General features: G+C 36.9%; 1 protein-coding gene across 21 annotated transcripts in view; it reads right to left on the reverse strand.

Moving 5' to 3' along the window:
* Positions 1 to 1,090: 1,090 nt before the first annotated feature.
* The window catches only part of sno (strawberry notch), a 49,524-nt gene continuing 26,534 nt past the window's right edge, over positions 1,091 to 24,080 (reverse strand). For 9 of the 21 annotated variants that reach the window (XM_067086027.1, XM_067086014.1, XM_067086020.1 and 6 more), the window contains 20 exons: positions 19,783 to 19,897; positions 18,931 to 19,140; positions 17,099 to 17,439; positions 15,183 to 15,424; positions 14,444 to 14,597; positions 13,922 to 14,056; positions 13,420 to 13,567; positions 12,710 to 12,853; positions 12,380 to 12,466; positions 12,067 to 12,078; positions 10,172 to 10,261; positions 9,364 to 9,702; positions 9,077 to 9,241; positions 8,596 to 8,708; positions 7,950 to 8,221; positions 7,474 to 7,589; positions 6,906 to 7,093; positions 5,582 to 5,820; positions 4,857 to 5,050; positions 1,091 to 4,493 (listed from right to left, as the gene is read on the reverse strand). In XM_067086027.1, the coding sequence (XP_066942128.1) occupies positions 4,363 to 4,493; positions 4,857 to 5,050; positions 5,582 to 5,820; positions 6,906 to 7,093; positions 7,474 to 7,589; positions 7,950 to 8,221; positions 8,596 to 8,708; positions 9,077 to 9,241; positions 9,364 to 9,702; positions 10,172 to 10,261; positions 12,067 to 12,078; positions 12,380 to 12,466; positions 12,710 to 12,853; positions 13,420 to 13,567; positions 13,922 to 14,056; positions 14,444 to 14,597; positions 15,183 to 15,424; positions 17,099 to 17,439; positions 18,931 to 19,140; positions 19,783 to 19,897 (3,435 nt within the window). In that variant the 3' untranslated portion in view covers positions 1,091 to 4,362. Of the gene's footprint in view, positions 4,494 to 4,856; positions 5,051 to 5,581; positions 5,821 to 6,905; positions 7,094 to 7,473; positions 7,590 to 7,949; positions 8,222 to 8,595; positions 8,709 to 9,076; positions 9,242 to 9,363; positions 9,703 to 10,171; positions 10,262 to 12,066; positions 12,079 to 12,379; positions 12,467 to 12,709; positions 12,854 to 13,419; positions 13,568 to 13,921; positions 14,057 to 14,443; positions 14,598 to 15,182; positions 15,425 to 17,098; positions 17,440 to 18,930; positions 19,141 to 19,782; positions 19,898 to 20,306; positions 23,917 to 24,080 lie in introns of those variants that run through there. The other 12 variants (XM_067086028.1, XM_067086021.1, XM_067086024.1 and 9 more) reach the window with 4 other exon arrangements.

Genomic DNA, 24,080 nt, shown 5'->3' on the forward strand with positions numbered 1-24,080 from the left:
TACACAACCTTCACATAATAAACCCCTGCGAGCCCAGTGACCATGGATGCATGCTAGTTAGGACTTTAAAAGATTCCCACATTACAAATACCACTCTACCAACATCAACTTCACAAAGATAAAACATTGCTTAATGTGGTGATACCTCCCGTTCTTAGGACAAAATACAACTCTGATAGCAAAATTGAAAAGAAATACTACACAAAAAATATTAGCTTGGAATGTGTGACGACTAAGAAAATCCATTTTCTGAACTTAACCTCCACTCGACAATTATACAACTAGAAAAAAGACCAACTAATCTGCCATAAGAGACTTTTTACCTTCTAAATTGCACTAGGCTGACAATCTCTCTCTGTAATGAAAAATCTGCTACACGTAAGCTTGAAACTTTCGTAGAGCCAACACCTTTGCTGGATGCACCTGTCCTGAGAAAATAAATGCTTTAGATAAATCTGGAAGCCTAAGACTGGGACTACAAAATTTGGAATGCATATTTCATTATATGTGGATACTACAGTTATGATAATTGTTCTTGATTATGAGTATGGTGTTTGGGACAACTGTACTGCAGTTAGGATTAGTAAATGTAACTCATGGTAGTCAACAATTATATAGTCTTCAAATTGCAGGTGACCACTTTTGGTGCATTACATTACACCTTGAACATCTGGTATATTCAGTATGCAGCTGGGATTCCTGTGTGCGGCTGTGGCATTTTTTCTTGGGCTCTTCAGTGACTTACAGCTCTGGTGGCACCCACCAGAGCTGTAAGTCACAGCAAATTCTAGATTCAACTCTATCAGGTTTTTTATTCAAACTTGGTGTGAACAATACTGTTGTCTGAATACAACAATTTGTATTAATTGTTTACAACAATTGTTTGTTTATGGTTTTAAATAAATTTGTTAATTTGAATATTTTTCATGTTATCACTTGCTAACCTTTTCAAGAGGCAGTTTAGTTGATTGGAAAACCCAACACAATTCAGGTGCGATTATAACAAGACTTTTTACCTGGGTTTCAATGTGGTACGTCTCCTTGAACAAAACGTCGCATCACAAAAGTGTAATCAATAAAATAGCCAACAAACAAATATCCAAGTATAATTGACTGGTACATAATCACTTAACATTTGGTTCATTACAATTTTAAGTACAGTACTAAGACTGAACTATTTACTGTAACATTTGGCTAATGGGGAATGTAATGAAGAGAAAGAGGGGGGAAAAAAAAAGTATAATTCCTATACTGAAATAAGTCTTTTAAATATAAATAAACCCTTAAAATCCTTAAACTAGGAAAGATTTTCTCCATCAGCCAAATGACGCAAGCTTTAAATATTCAATGAGGGCATTTCGTATACAATGTACAGCATGATTTGCAAAAATTGAAAGGAAAAAAGGGTGTTAAAATGTGGGGTTGATTACTATATCAATGAGATCTCAAAAGAAAAAAGTACAATGAAAAAGACAGCCAAATTGTCAATGTTTTGTGCCTGTGTGTTCCAGCAACGAACAGGCCATATGGAAAACTAAAATCTGATCACGGAAAAATAAGTTCCTAAAACCACCCTGCCAAAACAAAACCTCAACTTGGGGAGAGTTAATGTAACAAGGTGGCGAAGTCTAGTCTATCTGAATAACTTTCAAATGGGTTGATAGAAACCTTAAGACTGATTCTAGCATCCTAAACCCTTTACCTATGGTGTGAACTGCTAATTCTGATACTAAACTACAAACCCTGATTTTATTGTAATCCATGATCTATTGTAAATCTATTTCTAACTCAAAAAGAAAAAAAAAAACTCCTTGGAGGGTTACATGTAAGCAGAAGCATAAAAAATATGATGACGACCCAACTGTGAGGGAAATGTGATATATATGGTATGAGGCATGATTTGACCTAACTACAATATCATAGTGGAAAACTTTACTTGCATTTTAAATATAAACCAATTGATCATTTTTATATATATATATAAGTGCTTAGGAACAAAAAATATATCAGGAGGATAGCGAGATTACCTGTAAGAGAGAGAGAGAGAGAGAGAGAGAGAGAGAGAGAGAGAGAGAGATCAATGCCAGAAGAATCAAAATGTACGAAGAAAAAACTAGCTCCTATACAATGCAAGTAAAAAGCTCAACTACAAAGGTAACTGACATGGAAGAACATCAAATTACTCTGCCTTTGTCAACAGGAGGATCAATTGACATGACATGTACAGTACCCGAGTTAATACACCATTATTCTTGCACAAGCAACAAGACACAAACCCGAAGCTACATTGTTCATGTTTTTTATAAGCACATAACTTGCTAGGAGAAGAATTTAGTTCATATCTATACCGATCTCAATTCCAATCAGATGTGGCACGTTTTGTGTCTTGAGCTGTCAGAATGTGTGTATGATACAGAAATGAGTGAAGTGTTCAAAATATACACCTTATAAAACTAAATATCTGATTATGTTGGTAGAGAGGGCCTCCTATTGGCAACTGCTCCATGAAACCACTTGTACTATCTACACTGTGCCTTTCAGACACTAATCAATATGTGCCAAATTCTGAAGTCTTTACATGCAACTGAGATAACCACTGAACTATAAAAGAATTTCACTTTGATATATATATATATTAAACTTGAAACAAAATCCTCAAAAGACTGTAATTAACTCATGAGACATCAATCTGCATATTCTCAGGTCCACCCAACACTAGAGAATTGTGGCCACAATAAAACCATCAGGTCAAACGAGATCACGTTGTACAATACTTTGGAAAATGCCCTGTAAATTTATGAAGAAGAAGAAGAGTACCTGCTCAACGCATCCTGCATCTCGATCTCAACTACGTATGCACAGTACTACTACGGGTCTACCCGACAAAGACGATTTATCCATTAAAAGTCGACTGCGTTCGCCTACAGTGAAATATTACCTTGAATAAGAAATAACCACTAAAAAGCTATTGATTTACCCTTACAAATGCTATGAGGCTCTTACTGCTGAGGTCACCTTGCAAACATTAAAATTGACATGTTACGTACACATCCCTCCACAACATAACTATCAATTTAATAGGTCTCGATATCATACACTGAACAAATGATACATACAACATCACTTACTTTTGAGAAACTAGCTCCCGTAAATATGAAATGATATATAAATGAACAACATGCAGCATGAAAACATTATTCATAAGAGGTTGCTTTACTTTGTCTCTTAAACACTAGTGATTAGTTCCTCAGGATACACTACTCTTCCATGGTGCAACACTGAACTGCAGGGCTAAATCAATCTACAAGGTAAAATAGAACCATAAACCAAGATTCTGTAAAATCTTGAAAAGGAAAGAGAGGGGGGGAAAAGAAATAGATATTTGTGCACTCAAGTTACCAGAGAAATGAAAAAATATTCAGTGCCAAAATCTAATAAAAACTAGTCTCTTCTATAACTCGCACATCACAACAGGTACACTAGGAAGCATACAGACTCACACCATGTCTCAAAATATATATATATATATATGTTATATATAAAAAAGAAAATCTCATGGGAGACACTTTCAATTTCAGTAAAATGAGACAAAACCATTATCCTAATCAAACTAAACTGTACAGTACACCTTGTATGATTTTGTGAACCTTATTCAAATTAAGTTTTCAGCTTGCTTTCTAATGTTGAGTATAAATAAATATTGATAAAACCAAAGTCTAACTTTCGTAAAAGGCCAGCAAAACATAAAAAAAAAACAAAAAACAAAATCACTTGCTCTGCATTTTCAACTTACAATATAAAGTGTAGCTGAGACAAATAAAATAAAAGAGTTCCAGGAGACCCTTGCATCTGCATTACCAATGAAGTAAACACGATACCCTTGAATACTCTGAGAATAAGACAGAATAACTTGAACACCTCTTCCTTGGAAAGTATTTTTCCATGCTGTTCTGTTCAGCACGAACATAATGCCGTATGTTACGCAGCAATGGGAAACCAATAAAAAAATTAAAATCCTTTAATTACAAACCTCCCTACGCAAACATTTACAGCTACAGTGATCCAATGACAAAAACGAAATCTTGTTCACAAATCAATGATGATCCTTTCTTCACTTCCTCTGTTCTTACGCAGTCAGAAGTATTTTCTGTTTTTATAGTTTCATGTGATCCACTTCTTTTCTCTCTTTAGCAGTAACTACAGACTTTTTTTTTTATACAAATCAGTTTCACACTTTTCATGCTTCACAATATAACTTCAAAATCATTTAGAAAAATGGATATAATAAAAAGTTACATTTCCTGATAAGAAGTCCTGTATTGCCACGCACTAATGAGTGGCTTGACTCGCTCACATTTCTCTCTATTCTTTACCGTCAGTGCCAGTGCTATCTTTACTATCATCATCCGTGAAGGTTTCCTCATAGGATTCTGTACTTTCTTCTTCCAAGACAGCAGACAATCTTCCAACGAGGTTATTTGGAATGAGGGTTCCTGAAGAGAATTTAACACCATCATTAATAAAAAAAAAAAAAGCACAATTCTGTTCCACTTAGTATAATTCTTTACAGCCTACCTACAGGTTTCTCAAAAAGAAACAAGTACATAAAGCTTTTTCTTATAAATGAACAAAAACAGAATTTGACTGCAAGATGGTGAAAACTGTGTTAGTTAACAACAAAAATTTTCAGTATAATACAAGATAATGTTTCTAAACCTCCTCTACATAAAACAATCTCTTTTTTAGTAAAGTACAGTGATTTCTAGAAATACAAATGTTAAAAACTACCAAAATATCGCATCTGAAGAACGTCGCAAAGAGAAAAAGAAAGCAGATCTGTCTTGTCAACAACTTACCTACAAGCTTTATGCCATCACTGGTTTTGAGTCGAACAACTTGCATCTTTGTAGAAGAATGAGGTGAAGAGGCAAGAACATCCTCAACTTTTGCCCATACATTCAGCACCAAGCCACACAGCACGTGGTAAGTACGGCGACGCAACCCAATTTCACATTCAAGTCCACTGTTCACTCGTCGACAATTGCCTTGCCTGAAGAGGAATTACACAAAATTCAGTCAAAGAGTAACTCAGTGTATAAACCTAAAACCTAAACTGCAGCATATGTTCCAGTCCAAATATGTTAACGCTAGTTGTTACACTATTACTGCTTAAAGAGGATTCAGAGAATAATGGACGAAATGAAATGGAAATTGAAGATTCCATTTGATATCACAATATTGAAAAGGCAACGTTCTAATTTAACATTCGATGAAATGGCGGTAGGCTTTCCCTAAAGAAAAATACAAGATCACTATACCCCATTTACTCCAGATTCTTGGTGACTATATACTCACAACAAAAAAAACATTAGCCTCTCCTTAGTTGAGAGAAGTCCAAAAAAGCCATGGGCACTAAGGAGAATTGCTTAAAATCGTCAAAAACACTGACTGGAGTTTACCAATGGCCAAAACTTTAAAAAGCATGATAGTGCAGCGAAATATCTTTATTACATTTTTAAACATTAAGGCTACCTCTACCTCAGAAATACCACATTCAGACTGAACTGGGTCCTCTACATACCAATAAGCATGAGAACAAGTGTGACTAGAAGCTTTATACTGCTCTTCCCAATGCTCTTGAGCTTCATCAGGAGTTACTTTCTTGTACTTTTTCTTTAAATCTGAATAAGATTCCTGCTTCATCTGCATTCCTGTACTTGGCCGGTAGAGAATGAACATTCTAGCATTTTTCTCCTTTTTCTTATTAGCTGCTGAAGGTTCCAAGACAGCAAGGACTGCAGTTTTCTTATTGTTTCGTACCTGGAAAGGAAATCTGATTATCATCTTGTTTTGGATTACTCAAAAGTACACCGAAACTAGCATTTTGATGAGTTCCTTAACACTACTGCACTAACTTTATTAAGATTATAAAATACGAAATTTACTGGACTTTCAACAAGATCACATTTTGTGAAACTACAGTGGACCCCTGCCTATTCATGGTTCTGGATTCGCCGATTTTTCTGTGGAAAGTCTATACACATTATTCGCGGAAATTTTCCCTATTCGCGGTATTTTCCATAGAGAAATATTCACTAATTACTGTATTTTCATATAATTTTTGTGACTAAATGCATTTTTTGTGATAAAACTATTAAAATACTCAGGTAAGTATAAGTGTTTTTAGAGAGATGTCAAGTATTCGCAGATTTTAACTCTTCACAGAAGGTTGTGGTACACATCCCCTGCGAATACTGGGGGTCAACTGTAACCAAATATATAATCGCAAATGGCAATTTATTTAAATTGTACACAAAAATCATCAGTGTTTGAATGGTGAAGTAGTACTGAGAGGGGCAGTAAGAAAAAAATACTGTGACAACAGCCTGAACTTTTGAATAAATGCACCTGACTATTGACGTCATGAGACGGCAGGCACACAAAAAAAACCTGACAATCAATCCAAAAAATTCACCTATCAGTTTAGCAATCCAAATAAAGACTAAATGAGTGGCTTCTTGCATAAAAATGCTAATCCTGGAGGCACAGCCTTAAAAACATTTGTAATAGTCAATAGGAAGAATGAGACCCAGTGGGAAACCGCAACATGTTTGAGGCATTTGCTGCGAAGTTTGTTAATAAAGTTCCTTCTAGTTAATAAGACTGGAGACCAGTTTGAATGAAACAGGGCTATTTATGATTACTGCTTTGCAATGAACAAACTACTGTTAGTGCAAATATTCCTTTACGTCTACTGTTTACGTTTTCTGTTGACCTTTAATGATCTTTTATTTTGAAATATGAAATTCTAATTTGTCAGAAAATGCGAGTCCACAAAGCTTCATATTGCTGTGTCTGATATATGAAACATATAGTATATTTCAAGCAGTCAATGCATGCATTACCTGATGTGAAATATAAAATCCCTCTAAATCTCCAGTAAGTTCCGCCCACTTCTCTTGAATCTCTGCCCAAGAGAGACCTCTCTCAACAAGGACTGTGTGAATTTCTGTCTTGGCCGTTCCGGTTGCGTGCTTTCCAACCCACGTTTTAGTTTTGGTCTTCTTGCAGCCTTCTCCACCAATGCCTAAATCTGGAAAACAAACACTTTTTCTTTTTAGGCTTGTCACTACTAGTATTACGAATTGATTCATCGTGAACACTCTTTCACAATGTGTGACTCGCCTGAAGGCCTCTTTTTTAACAAGGCAGGCAAGAATATGAGCAAGATAAAATTAGGGGTTGGGCACCCAAGTGAGAAGAGTCCAAAAGAAACAGGGTGGTACGTAAAAGAAAAAAGCACTGAATCTAAGAAGTCAAAGGAAAGATGGAAAAAAGCTTTGTACATTCGTTGTGCCTGAAAAAGGTATCGGTTGAGAATATCTTTTTTTGCAATAAGCACTGAATTATGGTCATCAAAATCAAAATTAGTTTCCTTTCTTACAATGTTCATAGAAAAATAAGAAAACTTACCTAATATTCCCATATCATATTTCCCTGTTCTCTTTGCTTGACTTATTATAGCTGCTAATGTATCAGTAAAATACTGGAACAATCTATTTTGGAGCTCTACGGGCATACCTAGTATTCTGAAATGGGAAAAAAATTTTCACTGAAATATCAAGCACTGATAAAAGCTATAGTTCTCAGTTCAATTACTGTGAGGTACAAATGATCTCCTTTTGCTTCTCCAATGGGTTAAGCCAAGGGTGAGAACTCGTAAAAACTATGTATGGTTCACAGATGAAACTAAGGATGTTACACACAGTACCATTCACAAGAAGAAAACTTGAGTTTAAAAATGATTTCTTCCTACCAACTCATCAACCATATGGTGTTAACTGAACAGGCGGCCAGTGGTAACTGGCCGTGTTGTGGTGAAACAAATTTAACACCCGAGTGGAGGATGAGAAACATTAAAATACATTCAAACAAACATGAGAACCTACCTATTGAGGAATTTACTCATATTATTGTAGTCCTTATCTAACTGATATATGTTATCTTCTTTGGTAATGAGCCCAACACCAACTAAGGCATTCTGGATGTCCGAGAAGAAGTCGCCTTTGTAATCTTCGGGTGGAGGTACTATAGGGTGTTCATAGCCCATCATGGTCTTCATGGTCGACTCCAGGGCCATGCGACCGTATTTGTTATCTATGTTAAACGACGAAAGATCGCGAGATTCTGTTGCTCTTCTGTCACCGTGTGTCAGTGCACCCTAAAAAAAAAAACAATCAGTTTAACTTCATGGTAAATTTACGTAAATCTGCTTACTGAAATTACAATGTCAAAATCTTGAGTTTTCCCCATTCTTTTTCCAGCCAATGGCTCCATTTCTTAAAAATTAACTAGACAATCTCTGTGTCTCGTAAACTCAAGTGTGACATTTTGATACTACTTTAAACTCAAATTGTGTAGACTACTAGTATATCCAATTCAATCCCTTGATTTTCCAATATCTTGACAAGAAACTTTACACAGTATATCATACGCTCACTGTGAACATTAAAAGAAAGCCAGTGTCTATAATCCACAAACATTGCAATAAAGGACATCAAAGCAAGGCCAAAAAAAAACATACAATTCACTCACCAAGCTTTCTAATCTTTTTGCAACGATAGACGCAAACCGCCTCTCACCGGCCAATTCCGAAATTAGGAATACGTACTCTGGAGCATTAACCTGATTACTTCTGTGAGTTCGACCTGAAAGCAACAACATTTCCGTCATAAGTCTACTTTCACATTGTCTATTACTGCATGTCAGTACTTTATAAACAAAAGGGTAAAACTGAAAACCAAAGCATAAAATTCTTCCTTTCGCATATTTCAAACAAATATGCTTTCAAGATACATCATGCTATTTCACAATGAACTCCATAAAACAAAGGCCTTTGGTAACCCAGTCCAACAGCAATTAAGCAGAAAATCTTGAATCACATTTACAAGTTCTATCAAAAGTTCCACTTCACAAAAGTGATGATAAATCACAGACATCAAAATCCTCAAGTTTTTTCAACTTTTATCAAAAAGAAAGGGTCTTAACCAAAAAAAGAGGACACACTCATACTAACCAAACTGCTGGATAGCCCTATCTGCAGACCATGGTAACTCAAGGGTGATATGTACTCTTCTCCTCTGGTTTTTAACTCTGCGATCACTTTGCAATGAGATACCTGAACTGGCAGCTTCAGATATAATGGCTATGTCTTTTTCTGAATTCATAAATCTTTCCTTTTCTGAAAATATGAGAAGCGGGAATCTTAGAGAGTTGCTGAACAGCAAGATCTAACAGTATATATTCACAGTGTATGTGAAACGACAAATATTCATAAAATTTCCCCCAACTCTGACCACCTACCTTTAATATTTAAAATTTCTAAGGAAACGTCTACTTCTGAACGCGACTCGTACTGAACTTGACCGTCGTCACCTTGTACCACTCTTCCTTTTCTTCCCGTCATTTCAGCAACATTTTCAGGACCCCCAAGTTCGTCTATCAACTGATCTAAGGTGTTAGGTGGCAGTTTACGTCCCAAGTTCTCGATTGACTTCAAGAGCTCGGTTTTATACCTATTTGCTTTCTCAACATGATCCTTGGGTGGGGGAGGGGGTTTTTCTCCATTCTCTTGTCGGCGCTTTCCATTCTTCTGCTTGTGGTTTTTGGCTTTGCCACGTTTTTTTGGACGGCCCCAAGTATCTGACGACAAACGGGAAAGTTGAACATTTCTTAAAAAATTACATGTGGCAATCTAAATCTTGCTAGGGAACGAATCAACTGTTTAAGCACAGCAGAATATTTGAACAACAATTTACATTAAAAAGGCATCATAAGGAAGGAGGGAGGGAACTGAATTGAGTTGAATACAGAATTTACGGACCCATGAGGTCATTCGGCCCTGAAACAGAAATTGACAGTAAAAGGTTTGAAAGGTGTAAGAGGAAGAAAACCTTGCATCTGCACTATGAATCAACTGTTAGGAGCAGGTGGAAATTAAGATGGAAGAAAGAGAATAAGAAAGGAGGTACGGTAAAAGGAACGAAAGGGGTTGCAGCTAGGGGCCGAAGGCACGCTGCAAAGATCCTAAGTAATGCCTACGGTGCACCGCATGAAGGAAGGAAGGAGGGAGGGAGGGAGGGAAGGCGAGATACGGAGGGAGAAGACTTACCTTCATCATCAAAATCACTAATTCCTGAGAAATCTGAAGAAGCTTCTGAAGAATATGCATCCTCATCATCATCTTCCTGACCACTTTCACCTTGAACAGCAAAATTTAAACCCCAGTTTAGATTGAGCATGAAATGCAAAGTAGAGATGAATATTCTACAATCGTCAACTGCTACTTACTATTAATAATGGTTTTTAAATATACTGTACAAAAGTATTAACTAAATATAAAATGTGTTCATCTTGAGAAACGAGAAACTGAGGCGTGAGTATGCACACATAGGATATCAAGGAGTATCATAAATTGAAAAAAATAATATTCAAGCGTAAAAACACTTAATTTTCTTCCTTGTTCACTCTTGACTACTTGCTCAACTCTTCTAACTATCCTGTTATCAAGGTGTCATCCCTCCTCAAAATCTATTCACGAGGGAAAAATAAATCATCCTGTCCAAATCAACTTGATGCAGAAAACTGCAAACAGGTTTGTGCTTGAAAATGTTATATTTGATGCAAAGCAGACATGTTTTTTTTACTATAATGACGGAAGAACAGTACCATATATACCAACCGATACAGTACTGTGTAGAAATATCTTTTACTGTTGTATTATATTATTAGAGCCACATCACTTCACCATACAGGTATTTTGAATACAAAAAAAAATGTGACCATCTTACTAAATAACACACTCCTTGGAGTGGTAAACATACGTGTTAAATTAAATAACCTTCTGTATTAGAGACTCAGCGGTATAACAAATAATATGGACTATTGAACTCTAAATCAACTCATCTTCCAAAAAAATTATTCACTGAAGCAAAGTGAGAGTCAAACGCAGTAAGAAAGCAATGGATATCCATGACACATTTTCATTTAACAAAGGTTAATCTTTAACACATACATAATTACAGCTTAATAAAATATACAGTATTTCAATGCTGAAAATCAATTTCGACACAAACACAATATTTTTCCAAAATACCTAAAAAAGGGGTTAAAAAACAGGGAGTTTTCGACCGTTTGCACAACAGTCCTCTTCAGCCAGAGTTGGCTGAGGAGGACCGTTGTGCAAAAGGTCAAAAGCTTCCCTTGTTTTTGAACCCTTTTTTGTATTTTGGAAAAAATACAGTCTCTCACTTACATTATTGCAGCTTTTTACTCACAAAAACAATTCTGAATACTTGAATGCAAAAGTTGCTATTAGAAAACTTTTCAACCAAACTGTCAATTTCAAGCATGCAAAAATGCCTCCGAAATTTCAACCTGACTAACATATAACAGCCATACAAAACTATAACAAAAGCTTCATTAAACTAACAGAACCATTACTGGAGGATATCCACATACCATGCCACATCAACATAAGGTCTAATACCACAACTTGAACATGATTACCTACAGATCTAGAGTACCCAATGAAAATTACCTGCAACACTAAAATTAACCTTCTACCCTTAATTTACTTTCAAAATGCAAGACACGACGGAAATGATCACAGAATGTTTGATCGTGCAAGCCAAATAATAACATTTAATTGTCTACAATGGGCTAACCATTACGTCTCCTTAAAGCCCAATAACAACTTTTGCAATGCTGTACTGGTTAGGCACTTTACTAAAGAAGTTTCATATGCCTCTACATGAAACTGCCATTGACATCTCCTCACAAAATCATGCTTCAACACCATTCTCAGCTAAAAGGCCAGAGACAAAGCATTCTAACGTTCCTTCTATTTTTCGGGATACTTTCAAATTTCTCATCCATCAATGACACACCAGATAATATTTACAATGCCAAGCTATAGAAGTCAAAAAAAAAAGGCACTACCATTTTTCATCAACAAAGCAAAATGCATTCCATTACAATTATCAAATAACCCAAGAAAAAAATTACCTAATGCCTGGGCTGCTTGGTGGGGGATAAAAAAAAAAAAAGTAATGGAAAGAGGGATCAAGTAGCAGACGCTGTCAAGGGTTCTATCTACACTAATGCCAACGGAAGACTTTGCGTGGTAAGTTGAAGGTTGCTAGAAAGTGCAGAACTGCTTTGTGAATTACATAAATGTTTCCCCCAATTTCTAATAAACTCAGCTGAATTCTTTGTCACATCTTAACCTCCACGAAATAAATCCCTTCTATTCCTCATATATACTGAAATATCTAACCACTCAATGGTAGTTTTTTAAAATATGATATAAATACTTTACCTGACACTTCAAAATCAGAATTGTCCTCATTGTCTGAATACATTTCCTTGTATCTCCTCTTTGCAGCTCTCTGAGCAGCCTGTCGAACTGGAACAGTAATTGCGTTTTAATTACTCCATTTCCACCCGATTTAAAAATGAGAGTCTTAGAAAGTTGGTGCAAACTGCATTTTTAGAACTAAGAAATTTTATCAACCATTTACCAGTTTTATTCCAGATCATGCGTTTCGGCAAAGCCCGACGGCATTGCTTCTCGGGCAGTGACTTCATGATTCGCATGTATCTCACAAGCAATAATATAACTTTTGAAGCAACACAATATATATCTTACCTGGCTTTCGTTTCGACGTCTTTCCCGTGACTTCATCGATGATATCTTTGAATTCTTTACTGGTCTCAGATATTCCTAAAATTTTGTTAATCCTATTTCGATCTGGGGCTGGGAAGTGTTTCTCAACTAGGGACTCAAACACACCTATCGAAATATAAAAAAAGTCATTGCAATACGTTGAACAATTCATGACAATACAATTACGCAACAATACTTTACATACTGTTTCTATATTATTTCAGTGATAATTCAAACTGATACAATTTCAAACTTTTATCTTCCAAAACTTATAGATACTTTGAAGCACAGCTCAGTGACTAGTTTACTTTACAATAAAAAAAAAGATGCATAATCTATACTATAGAAAGTACCAATATGACTCAAACAAACATAAGCATATAGGATTTAATTAGAAAAAAATCTGCAAAATTTCTAATATAACTTCCGTTTTTCATAGATATACAAACTGGAATCTCTTATATGGAATACCTTTGGCAAAATTTGGTCTGGTCATTGATGCTTAGTAACAAGGTATTTAATTAGCAATTAGTGAGAGGAGATTGGGAACGGCCCTCTTACATGGTAAGCAGCGTCGCTGACACTTCAACAACAGGGCAACTTCAGGCTTGGTTAAAGGCCACATTAAAACTTAAGACTTCAGGCTTGAATATCTAAGAAAAATGCAAAGAATTACACTTTCCATACACTACCTTTTGCTGTAGAGACGAAGTCTGACAATTCGCCATCATCTTTCTCTAGCTGTTCCAGTGTACGGGCTTCACCAGTCGACTGAAGACCTATCACAACACACCTGTTTGTTTTTACAGCCTCACGCGCCAATCGTACAGCATGATCAACCTAAATGGTTAACGAAATGGCAACATTACCTAAGCAGCTCAACGTTCGTTCAATGACATTTCAGAAAACTTAAAAAAAAAATGTATATATAATTGGTTAGGCTACATTTACATATTAACCCTTGATAAAAAGTTTTCTATATAGAAAGAATATCTTAGGACCAAGATTTTCACTTGGACAGCAACATTATCATTATACCAACCATCAAGCACATTAGGCCAACCAGTTATGAACTGCATTCATAACAATTCCCTACGACAGAAGAAATTTCATTCAGGTTTTGCCCCTTTTGTATTTTCTCCTCCAAAAATGGTTAACAGATATTATAATGAAAAATACAGTGATTCATCTTACCTTTGATGCTATACATAAATATTTGAAAAACCGCTGATGTGAAGACCAGAATTGTCCCCACATTGATTTTTTCATGCCTTTCTCAGCATTGATAAGTTCTGATGCCTCCTGAAACTTCTGTCTTGCTGTCACCCACTGAAAAAAAAAAATTATCATAATGTGATCAACATGGCAAACTTATCAGGAGGTCAAGTAGTTTATCATAAATTCTGAATTCTAACAGCCTATATTCATATCTTTAAGACGTAAAATCAATTGCCTTAAATTCATTCGTAACATGTTAACACATGATTGACAGAATAATTAAATTTTTAATATTTCAATCAGACATCTGTCATGTACGCACTGTCCCCCTATTGAGATAAAACTCAGTACTATAAAATCATTCAGCCTGACCAATTACATGGGCTTTACCCACTCTCAGGAAATAAAGTGCACTAAGTCATACGCCGTTTGCTTCAGTTTACGCCGCAAGCTATCCAATTTCATTACGAAATAAAGTATTAATGGAAAAACACTTACCAATTTCACCGATTCATCATACATGTGTTTAACATCTTCGTCCAGAGGAACTTCTTCTATTCTGAAGCCTACGCCATGGAAACTCAACTGTCGCGCTATGTACATTCCTCGAAGCTTCATATCCATAGCCACAATCTCCATAGCACCAACACCCCTGTAAGCATTTTTATTTAAGTTATATATAAAACCACTTTCCCCCGATGTAAAGTTGGTATGATTGAACAGCAAAAGCCATCATCTACTACTTTTAGTCTGGCTATACAAATTAGCACAAGGTGCATACCAGTACCATACAACTTATTTTAACATACACTGGTTCTCAGACTTTCAGGTCAAAGGGATTTGCTTCAAACTTTAACCTGTTGTTATTGAACCAATGCTTAAAGTTCATTCCATTAGGAAAGCAAAAAAATCTATATCTCAAGTTGATGTAATTTGCTTAGAAACCTTATACAATTCTTTATATTTAGGAAAACGGGAAAAAAGTTGCAGCCCAAATTATTTTCCTAGCAATCAACTTCAAGTTATATTACAACCCATCAATGATGGCCATATTTTTGGATAACATTTAGAAAGCTGAAACACCGAATTTCTTAGTTTCTTTTTCTTAATCCTGACCCACAGGGTAACACAGATCTTCAACTATTGTAGCTGAAAAACATTCAACAAACTTTTCCAACAGCAAAAAACCTCTGACAAACTAAACATACAAAGGCAGCCCTAGTATAGAAGTACTTACCTTTTTTCGACTGCACTGATGAAGTCTGTGAATTCTGGAAAAGGGGTGCCTTTCCCCCAAATTCCTAACCGGACCATGTACGCCATATTCTTTGGCTCAGACGCTCCAGTAGCAGAGGCATACACAACTCTCGCCTTTGGTAACCTGTTCTGTAACTCTAAAACCGTTGTACCAGTTTTTGTTGGTTTTCCAGACCCCACAGGACAGAGATTTTTGGCACGGTGACACTCATCAAACACAATCTGTATACCAAGAAAATAATCAAATTACAAAAAAAATCCAAAGAATTTACAATAAAACACTTATTTTTTTATATGAACAGCTCAAGAGAATTCTATTCCATGTCCACAAAACCGCTAGAAAATAAAAATATGAACAAAAATGAGAGGCGAAAAAATTTTCTGAAAACCAAGATTTTTCCTAAAACTACACACACACACACCCCTACCTTCTTGGTTAAGATTAGGAAGAAGTAATGAGGAAGGAATATTAAGAAGCGCAAAAGATACAAAGATGATGAGTAGGGGGCAGAGAAAAGTGAACCAACGGTGCAACAAACGTACGATAGTGCAAGTAACTCTCTATTATGATCAACTTCATCATCATCATCTCTAACACCAAGCCACACAAAGGACCCCCGTGATATTCTGCCAATCATGTCCGTCCAGGCTTTCATGCCAACAAACCCCACTCCTCACCAACCTCCTGTCTAATTGTTCTTATCCAAGTACAACTGGACCTTGCTTGTCTCTCAGTGTTAAAAATGTCATGTACTATTTTGCCTTTGATAAAGCAGTCAACATTATACCATTACAACATGGGCTTAAGGCAGACACATTCCTAAAAATCAACAAATTTTAAAATCTGTATTTTCCTAGGTATAAAACCAGAGCTGTACATGTACAAGAATCCTTCAGCCTGAGCTACAGTGTCAGTCAATGAAACTTGATAACAGGGTGTTATCAAGTGTTATTAACTGATGGCCAGAAACCCCAACTCGCCTGCCATCACCGAGCACCTTTTCCTTCACTAGGCTGGGCGGTTGAGGTGGAATTATGATAAAATTTTCTAGGTTGTATACCTATGAAAAGCAGAAATCACTTTCAAAAATTTTTTGTTCTATGGAAAACTAAACCATCGCCACTTCTGTACTAAACTCTTAGGTGGGAGGTTCTCTCCTAAACATCTGGCAAGTTCAACCTCCATCCAGATCTGCCTTGTTCCATCACAATACTGCCCTAAAATGGAAAACTGCAGTATCAGCATAATTTTTGAAACTGAGACATGCCACCTATGGGGCTCGTGAAACACTAATACACAAGTTACTGCAGTTTCAGAATGATTCTTCAATGCTTTATTTAGGAGTCCCATTTGGAACATCTGCAAAATCAGTAGTAAGGCAAGGGAAAACTGCAGTATCTATCATTTTTCTCAGTTTTGTATTTTTGCAAGTACTAAAGTCTCATTTTAATGCAGAATAGTGAGTGGGGGGAGCACTGACTCCTGTAACATTCTATTCAGTCTGGCACAAGGATGACAAAACAATTGGACTCTGCATCCAAGTGAGATGTATCTGAGATCTTGCTTGAAAAGAAAAACCACAGAACAAATGTGACCCCTACAAGGGATGATGACAGCTAAAATCTGACAAATAAAATGCCTCAGAGTCGCAGCCCAAGAAGAGAGAGAGAGAGAGCTTATCAAAGAAGGATTTGCTTGCTGAAGCTAAAAATTTGCTTTTAAAAAATCTAGAAACATAATATAGTTTTAAACTGAAATCACAATCGTCCTTCCAATGTGAAGCAGAATCACAGAATCTAGGTTATGTAATACCAGGTACACAATAAAAAATAAAAATAATAATCACACCCAAACACAGCTTAGCCTTAAAACAAGACACCTTCAAGTATACTCACACAACCATCGAAGTCATCACCACACCAGTTCAAGATCTGCTTTAACCGTGTCTTGTATTTGCCTTGACCACTGGACGACTCTCCGATCAGAGCCGAATACGTCGAAAACAGAACTCCTTTCTTCACATTTCCGTTTAAATCGGAATTTATCTTCCCGTATTTCATTTTACTAAGAAAATTCACATGTATGTGTCCAGAACCAATGTCTTTCAAATCCCGTTCAGCGTCGTATTTCAAATCATTAGACACTGACACCCATATGGATTTCTTTCTACCCTTGAGGTAGTTTTCATAAATTATGCCGGCTATTGTTCGGCCTTTACCTACACCAGCACCATCACCTGAAAAGGAGGACATGCTGTACATACAATTTCACATAAAAGTACCCTGTATGACAAATGTTCATTTAACTCTTCCAAAATGACTATCATACAAGCCATTAAAATACCCATAAATATGAGGTATAAACACTTTAAAATGGTTCATAAGTATAAACATTATATAAACCTTAAATTTGTGTGTAAAATTAACACAGACAAGTAAGTAAAACTATCCTTCTTTACATTTTAAAACCTTTACACATGACATAAGAAATGCAGAATGTGACTGTACATATCAAACTAAAATTACAAACAAATACTTATGACATAAAAAGCATCGCAGTGAAAAGAAATTACTATAACACAACAAACTAATCTTGTAATAGCATCATCCTGGCATAGACAACCAAATCCAGAAACACCAATCTGCCAATGTAGTTATCGTAAAAATTGCATGTTTTCTAAGAGCTCCATTACAGTTGTCAACTTAATAGAAACTTGCTAATTCTCAATGGTGATGACAGGAAGATCAAAATTTTATTCACCCTTCACACATTGTATAAGGTCTTAATTATACCACTAAATTTACGCCTCGGCTGAAGAAACGAATAATGTGCAGGCTAGAAAATGATCTGAACTAGGCAATAGCAATGTCCGACACTGGCGAAATCATACCTTTGCTTCATTTAATAACTTATTGTATTTATAAATAAGGTCAAACTGCATTTTTCAACCCCGCTGTGTTGCTTTACGAAAAAACTGTTTCCAAATTACCCTTCATTTAGCACCTCATGACAGTGAGAATGTTGGCAGTACTCAGTCAACTATTCTTTGCAACATACGGCAATGATGTCATTACAACTCAATCAGCTGATGATAATGAAAATGTAAATAAATGTCACCATCAAGCTAATAGCACACGATCACAACGTTCATGTTTTTTTAACACGATATGATGATAATACGGGCAGTCTCTAGTTATCGGAGGGGGTTCCGTTCTAACGGTGTGACGATAAGCAAAAACGGCCTCTGCTAGGTATGTATTGGTGCCAATAAGCGATTATCGGCGCATACCAGTGCTGAAAATCGCTGATTTTCGTTGCTAGACAAGCCCCGAAAAACCGGATTGCCGATAACCGGGGACTGTGTAAATGCAATATAACTTTATACAATAAGTAAAATAGGTTTCATTAAATTTATTACTACACTCTTTGGAGCCTTTTGGTTTTTTGAATTTTGGACAGGGGATTGTAAACCTGTATAGAAGACTAAATACATACAAAAAATTGTTTATGACGCTGATGCCTGGTATCCTTAGATACCAATGATACATTTCGTAATTTATCAGTCAACATCCAGAACGCTGCAAGACGGTTCCTAGTTTCTAACTAAATGACGGCAAAGATCTCTGAAACTAAATAACAACTATGGTACAAAAAATAACAATTGGGTACAAAAAATAACAATTTCAGACCAACGAGCAACAATTCATACTTTTGACACAGCGCTTACCAATAAGGAACCCAGCTCTTGACCCATCGGGAAGAAAATGTTCATGCTGTTGTGAAGCGTAGGTTATGCTTTCCAACTGGAGAGCAGACAGTTTCCCCGAGTTGACTGTGTCGTCAGGAATGTTCATTTCGTACCAAACATCAGGCGGTTCTACTGATGACATGGAGGCAGTTTCCACTACCTGGTCAGGATGCTTGATACCAATTTTCACTGCAATGTCAAAAAAGAAATTTCAAATACTAGTCAATGCAAATAATACAAATTATGAGCACTCCTCTTGGAGCATTTAACCATTCAGAAAAATTAGTAGGCCTTATACCTTCTATAATTAAAATACAAGTTGAAATATATCCCTCTTTCTTTGGTTTCAAAAACTACTGTTCTCACTTAAGCTAAGAAAGTCATGGGGATTATGATGCATCTATGCCTACAACGTTGACGCCTGTAAATATACCGAATGACTTCCTGTAATTGCCATCTTGATGCCGAGCTACCCTGTCTTTTAATGACCTGAATGTAAGGCCTGAAAACTCAAACTCTGCCAATTCTCAACTAACCATCCCATGCATCGTCCCATTTCATGAATATAAATTCTTCTTCCTAGCATAAACCCTAGTTGGGGTCAAGCCATGTATCTGCTAAATGGTTTGTATATAGGATGCCATTACAATGCATACTAAACATCCCTACAGGATTATCAGCAACAACCATTACCCTCATTGCATAAAACCAATCGTCAAAATGAATACTGTGCATAGCCACTTACAAACACCACTGGACTGATAATATCTTTCATGTTGATTCCTAATCAATCTGTATAATGTTAAATGAGTGAACGATAGCAAAACCTACACTTTGAGGGCATGTAGTCTGCATAGGTTTCAGCAATCCCCATATCTTCATCTTCTTCCATGTCTTCTTCCTGTGCGGGATGGGCCATCATGAGAGGATTCACTTGCATCCCCATCTGAAAATATATCGGACGACATGAGGAAAAGCTGGCCATTAATTGGTGAACTTTCTAAACCTCTAGATCAACCTGGAGACATGACACTACATTCTGTCATCAATTATAACAGTTAAGAGTATTTAGACACAAATACAAAGTTATAGCATTTAGAAAAAAACCAAGATTTGCTTTAGATAAACAAATGATTTTGAAGCACTTGAAAAAATTATAAATAAGCACTATAAAGTGTAGAAACACTACATTTGCCAGTGACAAAATATGCAGAGAGTAAATTGCCAAAATTGAGATATTTAAAGTGTTCAAACAAAAACACAAAGTTAATTCTACACGGTGCAAGCTGAACGGTTGGACAATTTTTTTAAAATTCAATATCCCACCTGAATAAGGCATTAAAATATACTCATACCTGTACACTCGTCTTATTTGGTTGATAACTGCCATCATTATTACACATCCAAAATATCAAATCACCGACTCCCATATTAAATGGGGCTATAATTAAATCCTGCATCTTCAATACGGATTCCTGACAACCTTGAAGCATTGCAAGTTGAATATCGTTATCAGAAAAGGCTAATAATAAATTCTTGGGCCAGCCACATAATTTACACAGTGTTCTCTGGTCTTCCTCTCCAAATTCCTTGTGCATTGGACACCTCAAATTCAGAACAAAATTAGAGGACGACAAAAAAGACAGCGCGCCCTTCAGATACAAGAGGAAAGTTCTGTAGCGCTCCATCTGCAGGTTATTCTGGTAGTTCACGGGATCGACACTCCTTTTCCGCGCGGCTTGGGCAGGCTTGCTGCGCGGAGCGCTGTCTGGCTTCACTTTTCCTTGTCGTTTACTCATCTTCGCGTTATCTCGCCTTACTTCAGGATTTCTTTTATCATCTCGCTTTCCTTCCGGAACTTTTTTATTACCTCGTCTGACTTCAAGAGTTTTTGTGTCTTGTTTTGCTTCAGGAGTTTTTTTGATATCTTGCCTTACTTCAGGGGTTTTCGTCACACCGCCACGTCGTGTTCGTCTGGGGATTTCTGTCGCATCATCACTCTTCTTTACTCTGCGAAAGTATGACGTAATTTTTCTCTGATTACTGACTTCGTTTTTGTCGTCACCGACACTTTCAACATCAACCTTCTTCTGACCTACTACACTGCCATCAGAGACCTCCGACATTTCACAACTGTCCTCAAGAGATGTATTTTTCACTTTCCTTTCACAGTCAAATTCTTCCAATATAACTATATCATCACTGCAAAGGCCACCAGAGGCAGACGAAGAAACTCCTTTCACTTCCGCCGAACAACTTTCTTCATTCATTTCAGATTCGTCCAAAACTTTTGGGGCGGGTCTGGAGATCGCAGAAGAGCACTCACTGGAAGCAGGTGTCTCTTCTTCATGGTACGAAGGAGCTTCGGCAAGGTCAGGCAGTTCCATATTCCCATTTATGCCGCACTCACTCGGTGATGACGATAGACTTATCTCTGTCCTTTCAACACTATTATGATACTTTGTTAACTTAGATACTTTCCTTCTGAATCAGAATCACTTCTGGGAGATTGGTTAATTCAACACGACTCTCCTCCTCCAGTTTCATAAACTGTCGTTAGTCATTTTCAGTAACTGTATTTCAAGAATTTTCAGAGCACTAAAATGCTGTAAATTTCCACTGCAATAATTATAAAATCTGCAATTCCAACTGCAAAAGAGTGACCAATAAGTTCTCCTCACCAACGATAAAAAATTATACTAAAACCTTCACGCATATATGAAAGTGTAGCTTCGTATTTGTGTCGGTACAATTGAGAGTTTAATTTTCATACTCATACTGACACTTCAGGCTTTCACTACAACATTAGTAATGGCCTAACATCAATGGTAACTACTGTAACTTAGTTTTTGGTGCTGGGTTTAATCTAAAGGCTTGATTTGAGTAGCTTTAAAAACCTGGTGCTTCACAGAATTTTTGTGCATCATCTACACCCATATATGTTTGTACACTTCACAGTATACTTTTGTCTCTAAATTTTTTTGTTAAAACACTCCGTAAATAAGTTTTTGTAGGTTATATTTTAGAACATATTCAGATTCTACATAAGACTTTTACAACTGGCAACAAACAAATGACTAAGCCACAAAAAAAGCAGCCACATGACCATGCTCCAGTCATGATATGTTTTAAATAAATCCTATTGCAGTCCTTATTCAGAATAAATTTGCTTAGTGCTATTATATTAAAAAAATATGTGGCTGTTACACCAAAGAGAGATTGGGCTTTGTTATAACGTTTCCTAGAGACAAGGGATATTACATTTGGCTTTGCCACAGCCAGCAGAATGATACTCTAGAGAATAACACTAACAGTAACTTAATAAGATAATTTCCAACTCAGTCCCCCCCCCCCCTCCCCAACTCTCAATCATGAGTTTACCTATAATGTTATATTCTGAGCCCGAGTCCAATGCTTCTGACTGTATTCACTGCTAACGCTGACAATGACGATAATCTATTTTACCTAAAACATAGATATTGTGGGGAGATGCATTAATTGAAAAATAAACAATTATGTATTAAAAGCATCGCATTATATTACAGCTAACATCAACGACGGTGGATGACTGCACACGGGATTAGGCTAGCCTAATTGGTTACATTTTGACGTCAGCCGAGTTGCTAAGCTATCAAAATCCTGAGGAAAAGGCTACCCAGCAAGGGCATTGCCTAACACCCCCCCGACCTATTCCCTGTCTACAAAATACTAGGCTAGAAAAGTTGCGGTCTAGAACAGACTATTAACAGCCATCGAGATCAGTCTATTTAGCCTACCTCAGCTAACAGCTAACCTGAATGAACAGACTACCCTACGATAACCTGCAAGGCTTCCTTTCTTCAAAAGGCTAAGCGAATTAACAGAATAGAAAGCTAAGTGAATTATTGGTAGAATGATTCGCAATGTTTCTGGACTGTCTAGCTCGGGTTGCCTGAGACTCATTCATATTTTCATATTTCACGGCATGTATCGTAGCCAATTTGCCTCTTATTAGCTACCACACAGATCTAGGTTAGACTTTAACCTATCACGTGCACGAACGCACGACAAACAGCACATTACGCGTACACGAAAGCACGACAACAAGCACGCACTTAGGCGTCATGACGCGTTTTTTTTTTTAGGCTGGCCTACAAGCAATACGGTATCCCGCACATAATACGTCACTACTCCCCCAAAAAGGGAACACGATTCTTTATATAGGCGACAACGCAGTCCAATTTACTCAAACACCACACGAGCAATCACGTGTAGAGATAACTTTCACGGAATTTGTGGAAATTAATCAGAACAGAACTCGGTCAGGTGTCCAGCATCACCACCGGCATGGTAATGTTTACAAATTTTGGCGCGTCGTCGGGTATTGTTCTGGTATAAAGCGCTAGTTGGCAACATTTCCTCCTTTCAATCCAGTTATCAACAATTCACTGGGGTTAACACGCCTTGCGTGACTTATTATGTTTCCAAATGCTATCATATATCTAATCACTCGATAATTCAACCAAAAATTACGACTATCACGGCAAAGGAATGACAAACGTTATAAGCAGTCGTTGGCAACTCGATACCCTGCGTTCGACCGTGCGGATTCTCGACTTCATCTGCTTTTATCACAAGCTCGGAGTATGACTTCATCAAGCACTGCTATACCTAAACACGACAGTTCACCTGAGAGGTCAATACTTATATCCTTTGTAAACTTTTGGTGCTGTAAAACCCATCAGCCTTCATTTCATTGCCACTGCGTTCCCGTCACTGCATGGCGTTGCGAAATTTGGGAAATCGCGTTCTTCATGTTACGTGTTATTCACAAAGTTCAAAAGTATATCGAAGCAAATCACAACCCACAAATAAAAACGATGAGAAGCTGCGCTTAGCAATGTCACTGTTCCTCATCTGTTGCTACGGCAAACTGGTAAAACGTCATGATGAGCACGGAAGTACCGCAATCTAACCTACATTCGGCAAACTGGTAACCCACCCCAACAAGATGCCTCAAGTCTCAACACATCTCCATTTCAGGTTGCGCGAAGGAATGGAAAGCAAAGTTAAAAGTTACATGCAAGTTTCAAGCCGAAGGCTTTGTCGTAGACCACCTCTTACAGCCAATAAATTTATGATGCTGTTGT

This window comes from Macrobrachium rosenbergii, chromosome 42 (assembly GCF_040412425.1).
Source record: "Macrobrachium rosenbergii isolate ZJJX-2024 chromosome 42, ASM4041242v1, whole genome shotgun sequence".
Classification (NCBI taxonomy): domain Eukaryota; kingdom Metazoa; phylum Arthropoda; class Malacostraca; order Decapoda; family Palaemonidae; genus Macrobrachium; species Macrobrachium rosenbergii.